Here is a 21,630-nt window from a genome sequence, read left to right on the forward strand (position 1 = left end):
AAACGAAATTAGGCTTGCGTTCTCCTTCGTCGAACGCAATTAATTCTATTAAGGATGAGAAGCTTTATCATCCTTCGTTAGCCAATCAGAAGTAGCTGTTCCCACGACAAGCAAATATTGCATCGTTCTCCAAATAAACAAATCTAGGTATCCATATCTCTGAAACATTACATCTAAAACCAGAGTTGATTGTTGGACAAGTTCACAGACATACAGAACAACGATGTCTTGTTGTCGGTGGGATTTGCGACGGAGACGAATGCAGTAGCTCCTCAACTTCCGTCACCCCACTCAAGCAGTGTGACAAGCTATCAAACATCACAATAAGTCCTTGAAATTTTCCGGTGAGGGTAAAAGGTGGCATGAGTTTGCGGCATGGCATGTGGCATGACCATAGGCATGGCATAATTATGCAAAATACGATACTTGCGGAATGACTTAAAGAAATAAATTAACTGAAGAGTGCGTCTCGTTTTGGCGACAATTTTAATATAAGAGCATTAGCTTTTTCAAAGTTGCGAAAAATTCAACAGATGGGCTGATTAGAGATTAGAACATGTCTGATCGGTGATTAGGAAGAAGTGAGGGTGAAGAAATCGATGACTGGAATACTGTTTATTGTTCTCACATTCAAGGAAATATGAGTACATGTGCCTATTCTCGGACACTTTTTGCATTTATCACAATAACTTACCTCAGAAGGGCGGGAGCAAGCTGAGAATTTTCAAGTATATAGTTCCTTCCTTTAAGACCTAAACACGTCCTAAGGATTGGCTGATTGAACGCCTGAGGTTTCTCCGTAATTTTGAAAAATAATTGTAGACGTTGAGCGGCCTATTCTCGGACGCGTACGATCGTTCGCAGATGCATGGTTAATCGTCTTTTCTGGGAAAAAATATCTCCTTCATCATGTTAATATACGTCTCGTTAAAGAAAAAACGAAGTAATATTAAAAGTATATGTTACCTTTTTCCGACTTAAAAAACATTTTAAAGTCAGTTTGGGTGAGACATCGGCTCGGGTATTAAAGCGCTGAAACATTATGTAGTGGTCTACAGATCTCTATAGACACCGGTGCCACGGCACCTCCGCCGGTTAATTTTTTTTTTTTACCACGTATCGCATTTGTTATCTAATTCCACATTATTATCCCTGAATTTTATTTCATAGATATAACGAGCTATAGTTGTGTTAACGTCTAATAAAATATGTGGGTCGTGAGGAAAAATACCCCGCTACCCTCCCCCGCCGGTCGGGTCAATGAAACTTACAACTTACAACTTGACCTGTGACCTACCCACCGAAGACTCACCGAAAGCGCTTTCTTCGCCCGCCGTTTCAAATCACAAATATTTATGGCCATTTTTTTAATTTAAGGGGGTAAATATTCCTCGATGCGATGTTTAACAAATTTTGCCGCTTTTGAAAATTGCATTTGTTAGTTATTCCGGCTCGCTGTCAAACCAGGTAAGCTTTCAGGAAAAGCTGGGAAAGTTTCGTCGCTATTCTTTTATGAAACTATTTATATTGAACTTAAAAATGCGTTTGGCCTTCGCTTTGTCCGAGAATAGTTTTATCAGACGCTGTGAACATTTAACGGTTACATATTGTAACAAATAAAAAATCTGGAACAAACTCATGACAAAATTAGGTTCTCTTTTTTTTCAGCTCACATTATTGGCGAGATACGTAGGCAAGTTTAACTTGACAATTACATGGAAGTCAAAAGGTGAAAAGCGAACATGAAACTTAAATTTACTCAGTCCCTTGACTACAAAAATTCATAGCTTCCTTTACCCTCACTCCTTCCTAACTAGCGATTGGCGGACATGATTTATCCCAGCCTTGAATTTTCTAATCCTCTTTCTATCGTCTATAGTTGTTTTTAAATATTCAGCAGTAGAGTCCACAACATCTAAAATTGTAATTGAATTGGCGCGAAAACAGGACGCGCTCTTCAGTTAATTTATTTCTTTAAGTCATTCCGCAAGTATCGTATTTCGCACAATTATGCCATGCCGCAGGTCATGCCACATGCCATGCCGTAAACTCATGCCTCCTTTTACCCTCACCGGAAATTTTCCGGAGTTGAAACAGAAGTAGAATTGATTTTGGCAAGAATGCGTTTTTTCAAAAGCCAACGAATTTATTGGAGATGGCTGTCTGTCCTGTTAATCGTGCCAGGTTCAGCATAAAAGTAATTTTTGCACCATCCTGGAGGTTGTTTCGGGTCACTCTGGAGCAGCTGTGGATAGAAGCCGCATTGGAAAAGGAATATATGTTATGCCAATCCATGAAGTTATTAGAACTTTCAAAACAGCACCTCCCAGTTGGCTCAGGTAATAACCAGTTGTAAAATGTACTACCAAGCAGGAACTGTATTCAAGGAGTTTTGTATTCTCTTCATTTTGGTGATACGAGAATATATGACCATATATGAAAGAAATCATTTGTTTGAGCGACGGTGAATAATAATTAATGTTGAAAAAGGTCATTTTGTTGCTTATTTCTTCATTCTGTTGTCCAATCCAATTATCATAACTTATACTTATTTCGTGACTCCCATGTGTTATGGATTGCGCTTATATTATATAAGCCAACATTCCGGTCTTTGTTTAAAATAGTTCATTTCAGCTTCGCCAAAAAAATTCCTTCAGAAAGATATAAACAGAAGAAAAAGGGATGGTAAACTTCATGGTTTGGAATAAATATATTCCTTTCCACAGCTGCCTCAGAGTGACCCGAAACTGACTTAGCTTCCGGGATGGTGCAAAATTACTTTTTAACCTTCACGATAGGCTGGACAGATAGTCATTTCAAATAAATTCGTCGCCTTTTGAAAACAAGCATTCTTGCCAAAATCAATTCTACTTCTGTTTCAACTCCGGAAAATTTCAAGGACTTAGTTGTAATGTTTTGTATGCTTGTTACACTGCGTGAGTGGTGTGACGGAAGTTGAGAAACTAGTGTATTCGACTGCGCCGCAAATTCCACCGACAATAATAAGGCCGAAGAAGAAATCGTCTGCTCTATATGTCTGTGGACTTGCCTAACAATACACTCTAGTTTTAATGTTTCAGAGATATGGATAAGTAGATTGGTTTATTTATTTTAAAGAACGATGCAATATTTGCTTTCCGTACGAACAGTTGGCTTCCGATTAGCTATGGAAGGATGATAAAGCTTCTCTTCCTAAGAGAATTAATTTTAATTGTTCCAGGTTATTTCCTATTTATTTCCTATTCATTCAGCAAATAAATAAATCTGGCACATCCTTAAGTAAGGTATTTTAAAGTATGACTTATTTGCGTAACACTGCAGATCACGAAGCGAGTGAGATTTAATTTTATCTCGTGGTTATTTTGGTGTTTGTTGGTTTGTTGTACCCGTGTAGACAATTTTTAACATCAATGAGCATATAAACAACCTATCTTCTTATCTTCTTATATAAACAACCTATCTTCTTATCGCCTTACGTTCTTCGAGAAGCTTCTTATCTGCAGAGGTCTGAAGTTTTCAGTACCACAAAAGGTCTCGCCCATCGACATACATGCGAGCTTTGAGAAAGCATATTGGAAAATAGAGCCGTTGTTGGATGATTCTGAGAAGGAACTGGCAAGCTCAACTCTACGCTCAATCGCCTTGAACTATATCCATCGTACAAGCCCCAAACCACCAAAGGCTCTTTTGAATGCTCTTAATCGCTTGAAGAAACGTGACGACATCATAATCACCAAGCCTGATAAAGGTTCTGGCGTAGTGGTAATGGACAAAACCGAATACATCCGTCTTCTAAGCGCTGCTTCAATCGATAACACTTCTAAGTTCGTACATGTTGATGAAAAGCGACCAAAGAGGCGTGGACGTCCAGCTCAACATTTCCACCCGCTCTTACAGAAAGAAAAAGAGTTGCGCACAGCCTTACGTCAAATTCTACCTGAAGAGATCGCTAACTCGCTTTCTCCGAAGAGTTCCAGATTGTCACACTTGTATGGCCTTCCGAAGACCCATAAAGCCACACTGAGTATGAGACCCATTTTATCAGCAACTGGCGCCTACAATTACAATCTCGCCAAATGGCTCGAAGAGAAACTTAAGCCACTCTCCATCAATGACTACACAATCACTGATGCCTTTGCTTTTGCTGATGAAATCCGTACCATTTCCGTGAATGAGGATGACATCTTAGTCTCCTATGATGTGACATCACTTTTCACCAACGTACCTTTGAGTGAGACGATTAACATCCTAGTCCACAAAGCGTTCACCAACGATTGGTTCAACAAGACCTACGGCCTTAACTTGCAGAAGGATCAGCTTGCCAAATTACTGGAAATTGCTACAACCAACCAGCTTTTCCAGTTCAATGGTCTTTTGTACGAACAGACTGATGGGGTGGCCATGGGCTCCCCTCTTGGTCCTCTGATGGCTAATGTTTTTATGTGTCACCTGGAAGAGAAGCTCTCCCGTGATGGTCTGATGCCTGACCTGTACAAACGTTACGTGGATGATACCCTGGCTAAAATGCCTAGTGGTGACGCTGCCTCTGAGTTTCTCAATACTCTGAATGGTCTCCATCCCAGCATGAAATTTACAATGGAACTCCCTGTCAGTGGTATGATTCCTTTTATTGGCATTGAAATCATCAAGTGTGGGACTAAACTTGAAACTCAAGTTTACAGGAAACAAACGAACAGTGGCTTACTCTTGCATTACCATAGCCATACCGACAAACGATACAAGGTGTCTTTAGTGAAAACAATGTTACATCGCGCGTACGCTCTATGTTCCACAACAGAAGCTTTCAATTTAGAATGTAACAAATTGCGCTCAATTTTCAGTCGCCTAGATTATCCTAGGGCTCTCATAGATTCCATCATTAGTAATTTTCTTCGTAATGTATCGGAACAGGCAACGGAAGAGAAGCCTGAAGGCGGTCGTAAGATCAGAATTATCCTTCCTTTTAAGGATCAAGTAGCTGCCAATGCGGTTCGCAGGCAATTTAACGACCTAAGTAATAAGATTGGCCCCATATTGCAGCCAGTTTTTGTTAGTAGGAAATTAGAACATGATCTTAAGCCTAGGGAAGTTAAGCCGTCGATTGTGAATCAGCAATGCGTTGTTTACTATTTCTCATGTGATCTGTGCGATGCAGATTATGTCGGCTATACAGCCAGACACCTTTTTCAACGCGTTGCTGAGCACAAGAACTCGGCAATTGGCAAACATTTTCTTGAAGCTCACGGGAGCAAACACCTATTGAATCAGGGCCATTTTAACATCTTGAGAAAGTGTCAGAGCAAATTTGATTGTTTGGTATTTGAAATGCTGTACATCAAGAAACTTAAGCCTTGCTTGAACACTCAAACGGACTCTATACGTGCGAAACTTTTTGTTTAACCGGTAGCATTCTTCAATGTTAATTAATATCTATTGTCCATTTTTGTATTTATAGCCGCAATCTTGCATTTTTAATTTCACTTGATAATGATGTAATGTACATCGAAACGTCGTGTTTTTTAACCTTTTTACAATGTTTTTACGAAATGTTTTATCGCAATTTTTTATAGTCAAATATATTTTTTAAAACGTTTTTAGTGTTGAAAATAGTTTAAAGCCTTTTTTAAACAAACTTTGGCCGAGGAGTTAATGTATTCTATTATGCCTTGTTATGGAGTTGTAGATTTCAATGGCGCTCAATTGTAATTTTGTCAAACTTTGATCGGCGTTCGTGCAAAAGTTCTGCTAGATCCTAAAGATTTAAAAACCGTACACCTAAAAATCAATGACTGAACTGTCTTTTGTCAAAGTATCAGAGGATTTGAGAAAATACCGGTCACCTTTTTTTCTTGCTGAATTTGGATTATTTTTACTTTTGCAGGATAGAGAAAAGTGTATCTTCTTCATCCGAGCTCAGCTCGCTCACAAACTAGCAGAGATGACAATAATTACTATGTTTGACTCAGGAAGAATCAATGTATTAAATTATATCAAAGAAATATTCATAGCTATGTAAATGTCTGTGCAGCGAGAGGCTGAAAGGTGTAAAATTTCGAGTTCTCTCGTGGTGAAATCCGAGCCTTCGGTAGGGTAACCGTTTTTCATGGTTTTCTGCCGTTCTATGGAATATTTCAAAAAACTAACCTTATATCCTTACTTACTTACCTAGGCATTCAAACTGACAAAGTATGAACGAAATCGATTTTTTGACCGTGGCCACACTTTTTTGATTTTCCTCGATTTTTACTGACATTCTTACAACAACAACAGTTTATTTACAGATTCAGATTATATAAAGGGCTTGTCCCGCAAATAGCTACAAAGCTAGTCGAGGCGGGACAAGACGAGCACGAGAACATAATGGAAAAAAAATTACAGTAAATTACAAACAGGCTGGAAAACGGAAAACTCAACTTTACATAATAATGCAGATTTAGATAAAGACTATACATCAAAATTAAAGTAAATTCTATGTAATTTTTTATTATCATTAATATTACAATAGAAAAGAGATGAAAAGGGAAAAGGAGAATCAGATTATACTGGCAAAGAGAAGGACATAGATGATCAGTTTTTCATTTGGTCAATTATCGTTTCCACATCAATATAGGAGTCTACAGTTTCAAGTGTATCAAATAACTTTCCTTTTAGGGATTCTTTAAAAGATTTTTTTTGTACTTTTTTTTATAATTAGAGTTGCAGGTATCCCGTTCCAAATACGCAAGAATGCATTTCGTGTAGCATTAATGCGAGATTCCTTTGTATAAAAATGATCAGAGGTAGAGGAACACGTTTTATAGGAATGGACACTAGAAATTCGAGAAAACAGATCAAAATATTTCTTAGGGCAGTGTTTTCGTTTACATCAAACATGAGGTTGCAAACGGATTCATAATACAAGAATTGTACTGGTAATATTTTTGCTTTAACAAAAAAAGGTATGGCATGGTCGTTTGTTTCAGCAAAATATATTAGCCGCAATGCGCGCTTTTGAAGAACAAGAATTTGATCAAGGAAGGTTTTACATGCATTGCACCGAGAAATGAGACCATAAGTTATGTAAGGTACGATTAGAGACTGATAAATATTCAAAAAAATGCAAGTAGGAACAATATGCCGTAACCTTGCGATTAACCCAATTGTCTTACTTATTTTTGTTGCAACAGAATTAATATGTGTCTTCCAGGATAAATTTTCATCAATTAACAATCCAAGATATTTAATGAAGTTTTTACGTTCAAGAGAAACCTTTTTGTTGTTTTCATTGTCAAAAATATAGATCTGAGGTTGATAGTTGAGCTTTTTCTGGTGAGGGCGAAAATAACATAGTTTGATTTTTTTAATATTCAAAGTAAGCTTGTTAGAAGTCAGCCAGGTATATAGGTTGTGTAATTCTTCATTTAGTATATGTTCTAGTGACTTTATGCCTTTTCCTCTTTAAACCTAAGATCTTTTCCCCAGGAAAAAGCTGCCTTGCCTGAGCTTCGTTTACTGGGCAATAAACAAAATTCAAAGTTTGGACTTAAATGGCTATGGACAAAGGCCCATAGCCGCTTTTATTAAAATCTCAAATTTCATAAAATTAATAATTAACATTCTGGCCCGGTAAAGGTGAGGGCACTGAAAACGCCACAAGCATATGAGAAACATATGCTCCCCACCCCAGGCAAGTGCAGCACAAAATAACACAAGAGGGGAGAAGCACTAAAACATGAAGTAATAAGTAATAAGTAAGCAATTAGTGGAAAACAAAATTGGTGAGACAGTCGCCCCTGCAAACTGTACCCGCAAACGTTGTGCAACTAGAGTTAATAAAAGCTAAATGACAAGGTGAAAACAGTCGCCCATGCAAACTGTATCCTAAAAACAATGGCAACAAATACCAGAGGAGTATCTATAGGAGAATGGCTTAAGGGGGCCCAACAGTGCAGCCGCCCATGCTAACTGTACCCCTGAGCCACCCTGACCATCTTAATGAAAAACAGCTGCCCATTAACACCAACACATTTCGGAAAACAGAAACCGGTGGACAGTCGCCCCTGCAAACTGTACCCACAAACTGTTGAGTGTAAAGAGAGTTAAGAAGCTAAATGACAAGGTTAAAACAGCCTCCCATGCAAACTGTATCCTAAAAGCAATGACAACAAATACCAGAGTAGTATCGATAGAAGAATGGCTTAAGGGGGCCCAACAGTGCAGCCGCCCATGCTAACTGCACCCCTGAACCCCCTTCACCATCTTAATGTAAACAACTGCCCACCAACACCAGTTCATTACAACTAAAAGACCGGACCAACTGGGCCCGACAATACAGCCACCCATACCAACTGTACCATCAGGCCCACTTGACCAGCACATTAGGTTACCGAGAAAGGCTAGGCAATCTGATATACTTCTGGAAAGCGTTTGATTTCCAACGCCCCAATAAACGAATCTGGGCATCAGAAAACCCCTGATCTGCAGCATTCGAGGCAGCGCCAATACGAAAACTATGCCCTTTATAGCGAGAGGGAGCAAGCCCACATAAACTGATTGCCATCGACAGTTGCGCTGAAAAAACCGATCTAGAAACAGGTAAGCCATCCACTGTGATGAATTACCACGCTTAGCCAAGTATTGCGAAAACAAGTCCACCGGACAAGAACGAGCCTGACGAGAGATAACAATGGAAAAAGGGCGACGATTGTAATTATGCTTAAAATTCCGAAAAGTCAACTTATAAGCAACTAGAGCGCCCACAGGATTTAACAATTTCTTAAGGTGGCTGAGATGAAGTGGAAGATTAGCCCCCCGGCCCGAGCTTAAAGTAATTTCACCTACGCGTAAAAAGGCAAAAAATGCTAGGGAACACATCGCCCGGAACTGGCTCACCTGATAAGGAGAGCCCTGTAACTGATCAGCCACGAATATCAACTTGTCCAAAATAGGTGGTGTGATGGGTAAACGTCTGTCTAAGCGGAAACCAACTTTACTATAACCTTTCAGCATTTGAGAAACATAAAAAATTTTTGCAGGGTCCGAAAAACCCATGAGCTTATGAGAGTAGCCCAATGCCGAAACATAAGTGGTAACAGTGGATGGAGCATAGTGAGAATCAAACAAATAAGCGATAAAAAGAGCGAGCACTGGTGGCGAAATAGGCAATGGACCACAAGGAGACTGGAATACCGACTGATGAAACTGATGGAAAAGGTGCCACGCGCGTTTGTAGGTAGGGATAGAAGAAGGCTGGAGACTGGAACGCAACAAAAACGACGCTACATTTGGCAATTGAGCGGTTGCAGATGCCGAGGGATTTCTGTGGGAGATGGATGCATGTAAGCTGGTGCCAATTGGTGGAAGGTCTGCAATTGTAACCGAGACAAAGAATCAGCTAATTTGTTTTTCATACCTGGAATATGCTTTGCTTTGAAAAAAATATTATGGGATAAACATACTAGCACCAGCCTACGCACAAAGACCATCAACTCCTTATCCCGACAAGATTGCTTATTAATAACGTGCACTAATGCCTCATTGTCGGTAAAAAACAAAATTCGGCGATTACACATCTCGTTCCCCCACAAATGGATACTCAAAACGATGGGATAAAATTCCAAAATGGCGATATTTCGATGCCTCCAACTGATCGGCCACTCTCCATAGCACCAATGGGCGCCAAAAATTGCCCCAAAACCAACAACACCAGAGGCATCGGTAAATAATTCGAGTTGGTTAGAATTATACCAAACCTCAGAAAGAAAAATACTGCGCCCATTGAACCCAGCCAAAAATTGCTGCCAAACCCGCAGGTCCTCCTTGACAGCCTGGGTGAGGCGAATACGAAAATGAGGGCTTCTAATTCCCAAGGTGAGGTCAATTAAGCGACGAAGAAAGGCTCGTCCAGGGACCACCACTGCACAAGCAAAATTCAGTAAACCAGTCAAGGATTGTATTTCCTTAAGAGTAACTTTTCGACGCTGAAGAAAAATGGAAATCAATTCCTGGCATTTATCAATCTTCTCCTGGGGCAAGCGAGCTTCCATCAAAACAATACCTGCAAAAGCAATGGTGGTCGATGGACCGACAGTCTTCTTGGGGGCCATTGGAATACCCAAGTAACTACAAAGCATCAAAAATAACTCCAATTGTTTCCGACAGGTTTCCTCAGTGTAAGAAACAAGCAAAAAATCATCCAACAAATGTAAAATAAACGGGATGTGCAGTTTTGTTTGAGCGATCCATTCAACAGCTGATGAAAGCATTTCAAAAGTTTTGCAAGAGCTTGAACAGCCCATAGGCATACAGCGGTCATAATAATACATACCCCGCCAACATATGCCCAAGAGATGAAAATCCTGGGGCTGGATGGGAACTATCCGAAAAGCATTCTTGATGTCGGTTTTTGCAAGAAAACACCCCGGACCGACAGACTGTATTAAACGGATAGCATCCTCAACAGTGGCATACGAAACACTGGTAAACTCAACAGGAATGTTATCATTCAACGAACCACCCTTCGGGTACGAGAGGTGATGAATCAAACGAAACTCACCCTCCACTTTTTTAGGAACCAAACCGAGTGGAGAGACCCGAAAAACCGAAAAAGGTGGAGAGGAGAAAGGCCCTGCAAGCCTATGGGCCTCAAGCTCTTTCGTAATCTTAGCATCGACCGCGGCAGGATTCTGAATGGCTGAGAGTAAATTGGAGGTATGAAAAGAAGAAGGCGAGCCCTCATAATGTAAGGGAAACCCCCGTGTAAAACCCTTAACTAAAACTTCAACAATTGATGGGTCGTACCCAGACAGAAAGAAAAACAAACGATCACTATTGACGGGTGTTGGTAGGCGCTGTGGATTTTGACTGAGGCAAGGCCCGGCTGCCAGCGGGCTAACCGGGGCCACGAAACTGGGAGTTGGGACCTGTATTCTTCCCAAAGGCACAAAAATTACAATTTAGGGCCCTGTGGGAACCCTCGCACTTGGGACACAAATGTTTGAAGGCACACCCCGAGCAATCACCGCCCCGGTGAAATTTGAAACAGTATCCTTTGGGGATACTAGTGGAAGAACCTGATCGCACAGAACCCACCTGAGGCAGTGATCTCTTAGGGGTACCCTGCGACCTAAGCCACAACTCCATGTGAATATTGCCCCAGGGGACAGATGTAGCTGGGGACTGCCGCAAAAAACAGAAATTCTCGTCGTAAAAGCGCCAGTTGTGCCCCCGAGCAGCCAGGTCCTGAACAGTTGCCCCATTTTTCATGAGACCTTGGGCCTCTTGGGGGTATCGCCCAACATAAATACCAACAAAAACATGGAAAGCCTGCATCCAGGCATCAATAGTAGTAATACGCTTGGGTTTTGTCAAAGGCTCAAGCGCCAATGAAGGCGAGGAGCCCTCCCTAGAATTCTGGATGGTGAGTTGAAAACCACCATCCAGTGTTGGATTGACCAACAAGGACCCAAAATAAATATATTCCTCCTGCCAAATTTTGGTCTTAATCTTGGCAGAAACACGAGCATCAACAGGCAAATTAACCGAGGTAAACAATTCAGTGGGCTTGGTCGTCCCAGGTAAAGAGCTGGTCTCACCTGCCAAGAACGAGTGAAGGTGCTGAACAGCCACTTGGACTTGTTCACTGGCCTCTGTGACCGCAGCTGGTGCTTGATCCCGGGCCTGGTCTTGCTCGAGGGGAACTTCAACGAGTGGTTGGCAAAGGGGATTAGCTGCCTGCGCCTGTTCCTGGCTGGGTTGAGGTGCCGCCATGAAAGGACGCAGCTGCCTTGTCACCTCCGAAGTCACCTGGGTAACAATCTGGCTCAAAAGCTCCGGGGGCAACTGTAAGGTTGCGGCCGAAGAAGTAGGCATGCCTGTCGGTGGCAGCGAAGTAGCAGCACGGGTGCCGGCAGGTGCAACATCCCCACTGGATGCTAGGGGAGCAGCAGTAGTAGCGGTGGTGCTCACTGGGGGCGCCCCACCAGGTGCACTTTGGCCAGAGCTGGCCCGCGATCGCCGTGGGGGTGACACCACCAGGGCCTCCAACGCTTGGGAAGAGGGGCGCTTCTGGCGTTGTGAACGTCGAGGAGGCATCTAGGAAGACAAAAACAAAGCCAGAATCGAGCACAAGGCAGGAACATGCGAAATAAAACTTTGCAAAGAAAATAAATAACCAAGGAACAAGGCCTTGGACCAAATAAACAAGCCAAGCAGGCTAAACAAAGTCATTTAAAGTCATTGAAAGGCAGGAACAAGCATGGCTGACACATGGCCGCCGGCAACGGCAAGTTCCTTAAACGCCTAATCAAAAAAGAATGTGGAGGAACAAAGCCTCGCAACATCTAACATAAAAAACAGGAACAGAGCCTGGGAGAACTAAACCAAAACCGAGGAACAAAAGCCTCGGACAGGAACGAGCACGGCTGGCATAATGCCGCCGCAACCGCAAGTTCCTTAAACGCCTAATCAAAAAAGAATGTGGAGGAACAAAGCCTCGCAACATCTAACATAAAACCAGGAACAAAGCCTGGGATAACTAAACAAAAAACCGAGGAACAAAAGCCTCGGACAGGAACGAGCATGGCTGGCATAATGCCGCCGCAACCGCAAGTTCCTTAAACGCCTAATCAAAAAAGAATGTGGAGGAACAAAGCCTCGCAACATCTAACATTAAACCAGGAACAAAGCCCGGGACAACTAAACAAAAAACCGAGGAGCAAAAGCCTCGGGACAAATGGTACAAAAATTGCGTATGAAGGGCAGGAACGAGCAAGGCTGGCATAATGCTACCACAATAGCAAGTTCCAGAAACGTCTAACAAATAAATAAATAAATAAATAAATAAATAAAAAAAAAATGCACAACAATAAAGACAGCGAGGAATAAAAACTTCGAGCTTTACTGGAACAAGGCCCCAGAACAAAAAATTGGGGCGACAACAGACTTCAAGCAAGGAACGAAAACAAAACACTGCAACAAAATTATATAACGGGAAAAAATCTCGATCAAATATGGCCAACCGGGGAAACAAGTCCTCAAATTAACATGCATGAATGGATAAAAATGGATAAAAATTGAACCATGGGAGACAGCCGCCCATGCAAACTAGCCCCCCAAAAGTAAAATGAATAAATGAGCAAACATAAAAATGGAGAGTATGCAGTTACAGCAAAGGTGTGAAATACAACAGGGAACGAGCATGCAACATGGCGCCACGATAACTCCGGTACAACCAGTATTGACCCAATTTATTCACATGGACACCATCCGGTAAATACGGACTCACCGAGGGATTACTAAAACCCCTGTGCTGCCAACAAAAAACATTAAAAAACGGGTCCAAAACCACCCGAAGATACTGATTCAGGACCGGGACCGCCGCGTTAAAGGCTGGTTGCCCACCACGAGGTATTACCTCGCACACACCGATAAGAAATTCACCAGCTCCTCGATGCGTGAGCCAACTACTTCAGGCCCACTGGCAGCCAAATCATTTGTGCTGATATCCAAAATCACTACATCGGGGGCGAGCGAAGACACAACATCCAGATCACTACGCAAACCAAGGACCGTACGACCGCCTTTGCCATGTAAATGAACAATGGCGTCGTCTGAGATGCCGGAAGAAATATCCGCCCGAGGATCAAAATTAGCCTCAAGAGCTTCTTTTGTTCGCCGGACAAACGAATGACCCAAAACACGAACCGTATGACGATAAGAAGCCATGAGAAAAAACCCCCAACTAAGAAAGCAAACGACCACGAGGGAGCGAGCGCTTGCAAGACGAAGAAATCGTACGACGCAAACAAAGATGACACAAAAAGTATATATGTACGAGCCAAGAAAAAAGAGGGGGACAAATTACCCGCAGCTAAACCAATGATCGAGACAAAAACCCTCAAAAGACAATTGTAGGCTTACCTTGCAACAAAAAACACGTCTTGATCGATGTAAAACGAGAGACGAATGACGAGCACATGGAGCGAATGATCACCTGACCAATGAAATACTAGAGGGGGTTTCCTCAATTACCATAAACTCCTCCTCAAGACTTCTCCTATTTACATTTACTTATTACACAGAGAAAAAGGGGCATAAAAATCCTATTTGCGCGCAAATATTTTATTTAAGTGTTTATGAGCAAAAAGAACATTAGTGTCATCTGCAAAAAGAAAGAATTGGAGTTTATTCGAGCACTTTTGAATGTCATTTATATAGAGCAGGAGGAGAAGTGGTCCCAGAACGGAGCCTTGGGGTACACCACAATTAATATTTAGTCTGCTATATATACAACTGTTGATTTCAGTAGTTTGTGTACGATTTGATAAAAAGGAGAAAAACCATTGATTGATAATTCCGCGGAAACCATAATAATTTAATTTATCGAGTAATATGTTATGATTAACAGTATCAAAGGCTTTTTTTCAAATCAATAAAAACTCCACAAGAAAAAAGTTTTTTTTCCATATTGGTTTGAATAGATTCCACTATATCGAGAATGGCATGCTGAGTTGAGTGAGCTTGACGGAAACCATATTGAGACGAATGTAATAAATTATGTTTCTCTATAAAATCTTTCACTCTATTATACATGAGTTTTTTAAAAATTATATTGAAATTTTACAATAGTGAAATTGGTCTATAATTAGAAGCGTCAGTCTCGTCATCTGTTTTAAAAATAGGTATAATTTTGGACATTATAAGTTTTGTGGGATAGGACCCAAGGGTGACAGATGCATTGAGAATGTCTGAGAGCACTGGAGATATGATGTCACACGAGTATTTAAGAAGATGAGTAGGACAAGAGTATAAGCCATGCGATTTGTTTTTCGGTATGGATAGGATTTGAAATTTAACTTCACATGGAGTAACAGGTTTGGACTTTCTAAGGTAATCTGTAAAGGGACGCTCGGCCGGTGGTAGTTTACTTGCTAAATTATTGCCAACAGTCGAAAAATGTTTATTGAAAATATTAGGTATACGTGTGGCCACATTGGTGACGATATTGCTATTATCTGAATCCTTTAACTTGTTAATTATTTTAGAGTTTCTTTTGCGACGGTTTAGTAATCCATTTATCCCTTGCCACCTCCTTTTCATATTGTTTAAATTTTCGTTTAATTGAAGCTCTTATCCCCTTCGTAATCCATGGCTTCGAAAACTGTTTCATCCTACGTTGAGAAAGTGTTTTCACTCTTAACTTGTTAGCTAATTTTTTCTTGTCGCCATCGAAGCGGTTAAAATTAGCTTCCACCACTGAGAGGACTTTCGGGCAAATAGCCCCATGGCAGATTTCCATCACGATTTTATCGTTCAGGTCGATTCCAATTAAAGAGGCTTAAGCCATGTTTACTTCGTAAAAGCAAATTCCAAATAATTTCTGAAAAAATGCTGAACTGTTCAATGTCAAAGCGTATTGCCAAAATGTCTGGATACCTTCAGCACACAGGGATGTGAAATTCTGAAAGGCTGGTGCATTTCTATGTATACGCCCAAGAAAATTATAGTAATATGTTGTGAAAGATTAAGGCAGTAAACTTTAACCTTAGACCCAGTCAGCTCAGAATACATAGATAAACAATTTCTCGTTCATTGATATCGTTGCGAATTTAGACTGATTACAGTGTCCGGTTTTTCCAGGGGGCACACTGGCTGCGTTCTATGACTTAATCTGATGGAGTACAGTTAGTGTTTATTTTATTTATTTATTCAGCAAATGATATCTATTCGCATTTTTTGGTGGTTACTTCCACAGGTAGAAACATTAAGGGTTGGCCAAAGTCCTGCAGCGACCTGAAGTATCCTAGAGCAAAAAAGCGCAATTATATTATCGATCCAGATGGCGACGGAGGTCTGAAGCCATTCATGGTTTACTGCGATATGGCCGACAAGAACGGAGTTGGCGTGACAGTCATCAGTCACACAAATGAAAACAGAACTTTGGTGGAAGGATGCGAACCACAGGGATGTTACTCGCGTGACATTCATTACAAAGGAGCGAGTCTGTCTCAGCTGGCGAGTCTCACCAGAGTCTCCTCACACTGTGAACAGTTTATCAAGTATGAGTGTTATCGTTCGCGTTTGTGGTTTAACAACAGTCCATACGGATGGTGGGTGTCACGTGGTTCTACTAAAATGACCTACTGGGGCGGAGCCTCTGAGAATGGGAAGTGCGCATGCGGGATGAACAACTCATGTGCAGACCCCAGATATGGTTGTAACTGTGATGTAAATGATTACGTGTGGCGGGAGGACAGCGGTCTCCTTACAGACAAGTCACGTCTTCCAGTTAAACAGCTCAGGTTTGGGGATACTGGCAATAGCAGCGAAGAAGGTTACTACACACTGGGAAAACTGAAATGCTATGGTACCTTATAACTCATATATCATATGTTAATGCGTATGAGTATTTATATTTGCCAGGATCAGTTTGACCAACTTTTTTGCTGAGACAAATTTAAAGAATGAAAACCTACAGCAGTCATTGTCGTCTAACAAAAGCTAAGGCCAGATCAACATCTCTCTTGGCTGCTACCTTAGAAGGAAGAACTCACAATACAAATCATGTATGATGACGTCAACAAATTTTAACCTCGAAAAAAGGCCAGATAGGTTTAATTATTGTTCCACTATTATGTCATTTCACCAAATAAGGTCAAGAGAACGCGCAAAATATGAGACCGTAATACACTGTAGTGTCCGGGTTTGACCGGTTTACAACACAACAAATACGAAGACACTTCACTAGCGAAAAGTCTATGAACTATAAGCAATGTTATCCTTGGTCAAAGTAAATGCAAATTATAAGGTTTGCAGGAGAGATGAATCGATTCAACATAAAAAAAATTTATATTGCCATTTTTTTTTAATACTTTCACACCCGCACGAGGGGGTGGGGGGAGGGGTTGTAAAATTCTGAAAGCTTGGTGTATTCGAAAAGTATGAGCCCAAGTATGGTACATTAATGAAGGCGGTAAACTGAAATTTTATACACAGTTAGGGTATATAGATTTTTATTAAAAACTGGCCCATTGGATAATGCAAGTTCAGAATTCTTTGGTTGGCTCAGCGGCTCTCGCCAACTGTTCTCTGTCCCCTGTTTTCCCGGGACCAAATTGGCTTCTTTGGAACGCGTAATCTGACGGGAGAACTGTTACCGTTTCATGTTATGGCCTTATTCAGTAAATTATATTTATTCGGATTTTCTGTTGGTTACTTCTACAGACAACAACGCCCTGTTTATGCCAAAGTCCTGCAGTGATTTGAAGAGGGTCGATCCTACAGTACAGCAAGGCAATTACACTATTGATCCAGATGGCGTGGGAGGTCTAGAGCCATTCATAGCTTACTGCAATATGACTGATAAGAATGGAGTTGGCGTGACAGTCATCAGTCACGATAGTGAAAACAGAACATGGGTAAAAGGATATGAAGGCAGGGGGAGTTATTTACTTGATGTTCACTACACGGGAGCGAGTCTGTCTCAGCTGGCGAGCCTCACCACAGTCTCCTCACACTGTGAACAGTTTATCAAGTATGAGTGCAAGCATTCCCACTTGCTTTACAATATGCGTGGGTGGTGGGTGTCACGTGATTGTGCTTATATGACCTACTGGGGTGGTGCCTCTGAGAATGGTAAGTGCGCATGCGGGATGACCAAATCATGTTCAGACCCCAGAGATGAATGCAACTGTGATGCGAATGATGACGTGTGGCGTGAGGACAGCGGTCTCCTCAGTGACAAGTCACATCTTCCTGTTAGACAGCTCAGGTTTGGCGATACTGGCGATAGCGGCGAGCAAGGTTACCATACATTGGGGAAACTGAAGTGCTATGGTAGCGTATGAACACTAATATCTTGTTTCTACTTCTTTACATTAGTGTATCTTGATAACATTCTCTCCGTCTGGGTAATCGTACCATACATTGGGGAAATTGAACTGCTATAGTACCTACAAACGTTAATATATTGTGTTAAAGCTTTTGAGTATTTACATTTGTCTATGCTACGGTTTTTAGCAAAGACGTAGAACTTGTGCGTAAACCTCTTAAAGTCATTAATAATTCATGAAAATAAAAGAAAGGAAAATCACGGAGGTTTCGAAAAGTGATCTAAATTATCATAAAATTTGGGCAACTTTTTCTTTGAATTTCTCTAAGAGTTATTAATGGTTTGAGAAGCTATATCAAACATTCGAAAGAACGTTTAATCCCGATTCGAACTGAAACATCGGAGTTGTTAAAAAAATTGAGCTCAGTTGTGCCTCGTTTTTTAAACCTAGTTCTCGGTGTTTGGAAATCGAATGAAACATTCTGCCTTGTGTTTGATATAAGTGGTTTGTATTACCGCCATTTTGCTGCCAAAACAAAAGAAAATTTGCTCACATCGTTTGCATAAAAATGGAAGTCAACTCCCAGGGGAGAAAGATCTTATTGTTCCTAACCACCAACATGGCCGCCATGACGTAACGTGCAATTTTACATCTAATCACTCAGCCTGCGAAGTTTTGTGAGCCGCCTATTTGTAGCTCATTTGAGTTTCTGACAAACACGTAGTTTAATATTTTTCCTTTTAATACAAACTTGTAAAAAAAACATTTTCATGCATCAGGAGATAAGTTGGTAGTAGCTGCAAAATCCTGGAATTTAATTTGCTGTAAAAATGCTAGCTGAAAGTAAAACATGAAATTTAAGCTGCGTACGTAAGGAAGACTAAAAACGCTCAACGTGCAGCTTAAGCAGTTGTTAAACATAAGCCATAGAAAGAAGACTCAACGTGAAATTAAACGCTGAATGTTTATCCGCTGTTTTGCCTTGAATTTTCTTCTTATTTAGGAAATCTATACATGAGTGAAAGCCCTTATCCCACGCTCACGACGACATAGATCTATATTTCATCTTTTTTTTTTTTTTCGTACTGAGCTTAGATTATATCATCTTTTGTTAAATTAAGAACCAGCATTTTTCTATGTTAGCCTAAAAGGGTTTCTGCGTTTTTGGTGTCTCCAAATACACATAAATTATAAATTAGGCTGTTTTAGGCGAAGATTGCTTGCTTTTGCTTAGGAAGTAAGTTTAAGACCGACTATCCATAAGAACCTCATATTCAATTCTTATCTACGAGATAGATTTCGCTAAATTTCCCACTGGCAAGATCGTGAATTTTGCAAAACTTGCAGCTGTTAGTTTTGGATAATACAGATCATTCAAAACTTCCTAATTCGCTAGCTATAAATGATGACCCTCTGCGTTTACAACGTGATGAATTGCAATCATAAGCTTTACTTACTGTATGAAATCTATGGGCACAAAGTTTATTTACTTTGAGCACTAATATCGCAACATGTGATTTAGCCCACCTTCAAACAAAGGAATAAATTGTAAAAATGGCTCGTTCTCACAGGCTCTTCTACATATCAGTGGAACGTTCTATCCATTGTCTATGAAAATCGGTTAAAAGAAATATTGGCCGCAATCCAGTTTGTGTTTCACAAATGAGAGGTGGAAATTGTGAAATTCGACTCACAGGGCCATATTTTTATCGAACGTGTCGTCAACAAATGTTAGCAAGAAACCAGGAAATGAGATAACTACCGCTATGAAATTTCTCCACGAAGCAAGATTAAACATTTCTTACCAGTTTGATTTTAATAAAAACGCTGGAAGAGTTTCATTAAAGCTGTCATGTAACGAGATAAGTCTATCACATTGAAGCGAATTTTCTTCCCACCGTGGTTTTTTTTTAGTCGCTGAACACTAAATCGATTTGTTTACTCAGAAGCCACATGAAATATTTAATTATAACTAAGTTCCATAAACATACAACAGAGAATTGCAACAACGTTTTTCAACTAATAAGTGTAGACAATCAATCCATAAACTGATACTTTTCATAAAAGTACAAGAAGGTCAACAACATTTTGCAAACAATACCTGTAGAAAATGAGTTTCGTTTAGGCACAAAACCTGCATGGAATGTTCTATTGTTTGCAGCGATTACATCCAGGTAACACTACACTGATTTTGATAGAAACCATGTCAGAAATGGTCATCGGTTCTGCACGCATTGTGTTCCTATGTTTTTAGGAATTTGCTGCTGCTTGTATGTGCTGTTCTCGGAATGGTCCGAGAAACTCTCATTTCTTAGCCCTATCTAGTAGACCAGGCTTCTTTTTAATTTGGCTTCTGGGAGGGGGGGAGGGTGCGTATTTCCCTTACACTTCCATAACTTCGCAAAGATAAAAGCTATGATAACAAGACTTGGAGGATGGATAGCACGTCTTGAGATGTTTCCTTTAAGGTCCGTTACGCGAAGTGATGATGTCATATGACCCGGTAATTTCGTCATGATTGCCAAATGAAGGCCATTTTGGATCCGCCATCTTGGGTTTCTGAATCCCCCCAAACTTACGGAAATCTCCAATATTGAACGTAACGTAATGAATACCAATCAAAGAACACTAACATATCTAAAAATAGAGACGTTTTAGTAAGAAAATTAATTTTTCTTAATTTAAGAAATGGATCTTTCATTTTATGAAAAAAACTACCTGTCAAAAATTGGTTGCCATGGCAACATCAAAGTCAGTGAACGCTAACTGACCATGTCAATTTTTTGGGAGATAATTTTCTGAAAAAGTCCTGAAGTTCTTGGCGTTTGCTGAAGTTTTAAAAAGTTTATCAGGTTGAAAGTAGCCGCGGGAAGAATCCGCTCTTCCCCCGGTCTTGATAGGGTTAAGTACAGTGGCAAAGGAAGCCTTGCGTGATTTATGACTGTACGGGTAAAGAAAATCTTTGTAAGGGTTTTTGCAATCTAAAAACAAATTTTGGGTTAACCAGAGATTTTTTTAGCGATAACAAGAGGCTATATGTAGCCTACACTCGTGCCGTTTAAATATAGGTGATTACTTATGGGGTAACAAACTCTGCACAGATCCGAAAATTCAAATTAACTAGATTGCATAGAGCAGTGGAATAAACACTGAACAACGGCGATATACATAGGATTTGTTGTCGTTTTTAGAGAGCACAAGTGCACTGCAATGTCGTTTTGGTCTAGGATGGAAATGCAGATATCGAGTCTGAAAACGCATTTTGACTTTCTCTAGAACCACTACAAATACTAAAATATAAGAAAGTTTGTTGTCTAGATAATTTTACGTCACAGGTAAATGATTTATTTTCGTTATTATTTTTCAACTTTATGCTTATCAGGAAGCAAATATGTCATTGATCTAAAAATTTAAAAAACACCAAGGATTTCTATTCTTAAGGCGGAAACAAGAATTGTCGCCTTTACCTCTCGGCTAATAGAATAAAGCCGTGGAATGCGCAAGGGTAAAACACCTGCAAATCAAGACCCAAAGGTCAACGGACACTTTTGAGACGAAAACATGCCCAACAAACTTTATTAAAAATTGACTGATTGCCAGAGTACCCTAAGTTCGGTTCGACGCAAATAACTGGCTTCTTGGAGCTAGTTTTAAGTTACAATTACCAGGAGATGCCGCTTAACTGCTGTAAAATCTTTTGATAATTACCTTGGCTGAATACACAAACTGTCTTCAAACGACCAAAGAGGATGCCTTTAAGCTCTAAAGACTGATTACGACTTTACTAGATAGTGTTGAAGGTAAATGACATGAAGCTCAA

General features: G+C 40.4%; 4 protein-coding genes across 5 annotated transcripts in view; 3 read left to right on the top strand and 1 right to left on the bottom strand.

Annotated features, from left to right (window-relative positions):
- The window catches only part of LOC146473492 (contactin-associated protein-like 2), a 129,443-nt gene extending 111,531 nt beyond the window's left edge, over window positions 1–17,912 (top strand). The window contains exons 1-2 of one of the 2 annotated variants that reach the window (XM_085118153.1): window positions 15,859–16,345; window positions 17,203–17,912. In XM_085118153.1, the coding sequence (XP_084974279.1) occupies window positions 15,859–16,345; window positions 17,203–17,825 (1,110 nt within the window). In that variant the 3' untranslated portion in view covers window positions 17,826–17,912. Of the gene's footprint in view, window positions 1–15,858; window positions 16,346–17,202 lie in introns of those variants that run through there. The other variant, XM_085118154.1, reaches the window with a different exon arrangement.
- Window positions 1–21,630, top strand: part of LOC146473494 (contactin-associated protein 1-like) — a 131,524-nt gene that overhangs the window by 98,355 nt on the left and 11,539 nt on the right. The gene's annotated exons all lie outside the window — the stretch shown is intronic.
- Window positions 3,442–5,409, top strand: LOC146473500 (uncharacterized). Its single transcript, XM_085118381.1, has one exon. It carries the CDS (start codon window positions 3,766–3,768, stop codon window positions 5,398–5,400), a length of 1,635 nt encoding a protein of 544 aa, XP_084974507.1. The 5' UTR covers window positions 3,442–3,765; the 3' UTR covers window positions 5,401–5,409.
- Window positions 9,258–10,085, bottom strand: LOC146473501 (uncharacterized). The gene has a single exon (XM_085118060.1). The coding sequence runs from the start codon at window positions 10,083–10,085 to the stop codon at window positions 9,258–9,260; it is 828 nt and encodes a 275-aa protein (XP_084974186.1).

Source organism: Pavona decussata, unplaced genomic scaffold, assembly GCF_977016875.1.
Source record: "Pavona decussata unplaced genomic scaffold, jaPavDecu1.1 SCAFFOLD_93, whole genome shotgun sequence".
Lineage (NCBI taxonomy): Eukaryota > Metazoa > Cnidaria > Anthozoa > Scleractinia > Agariciidae > Pavona > Pavona decussata.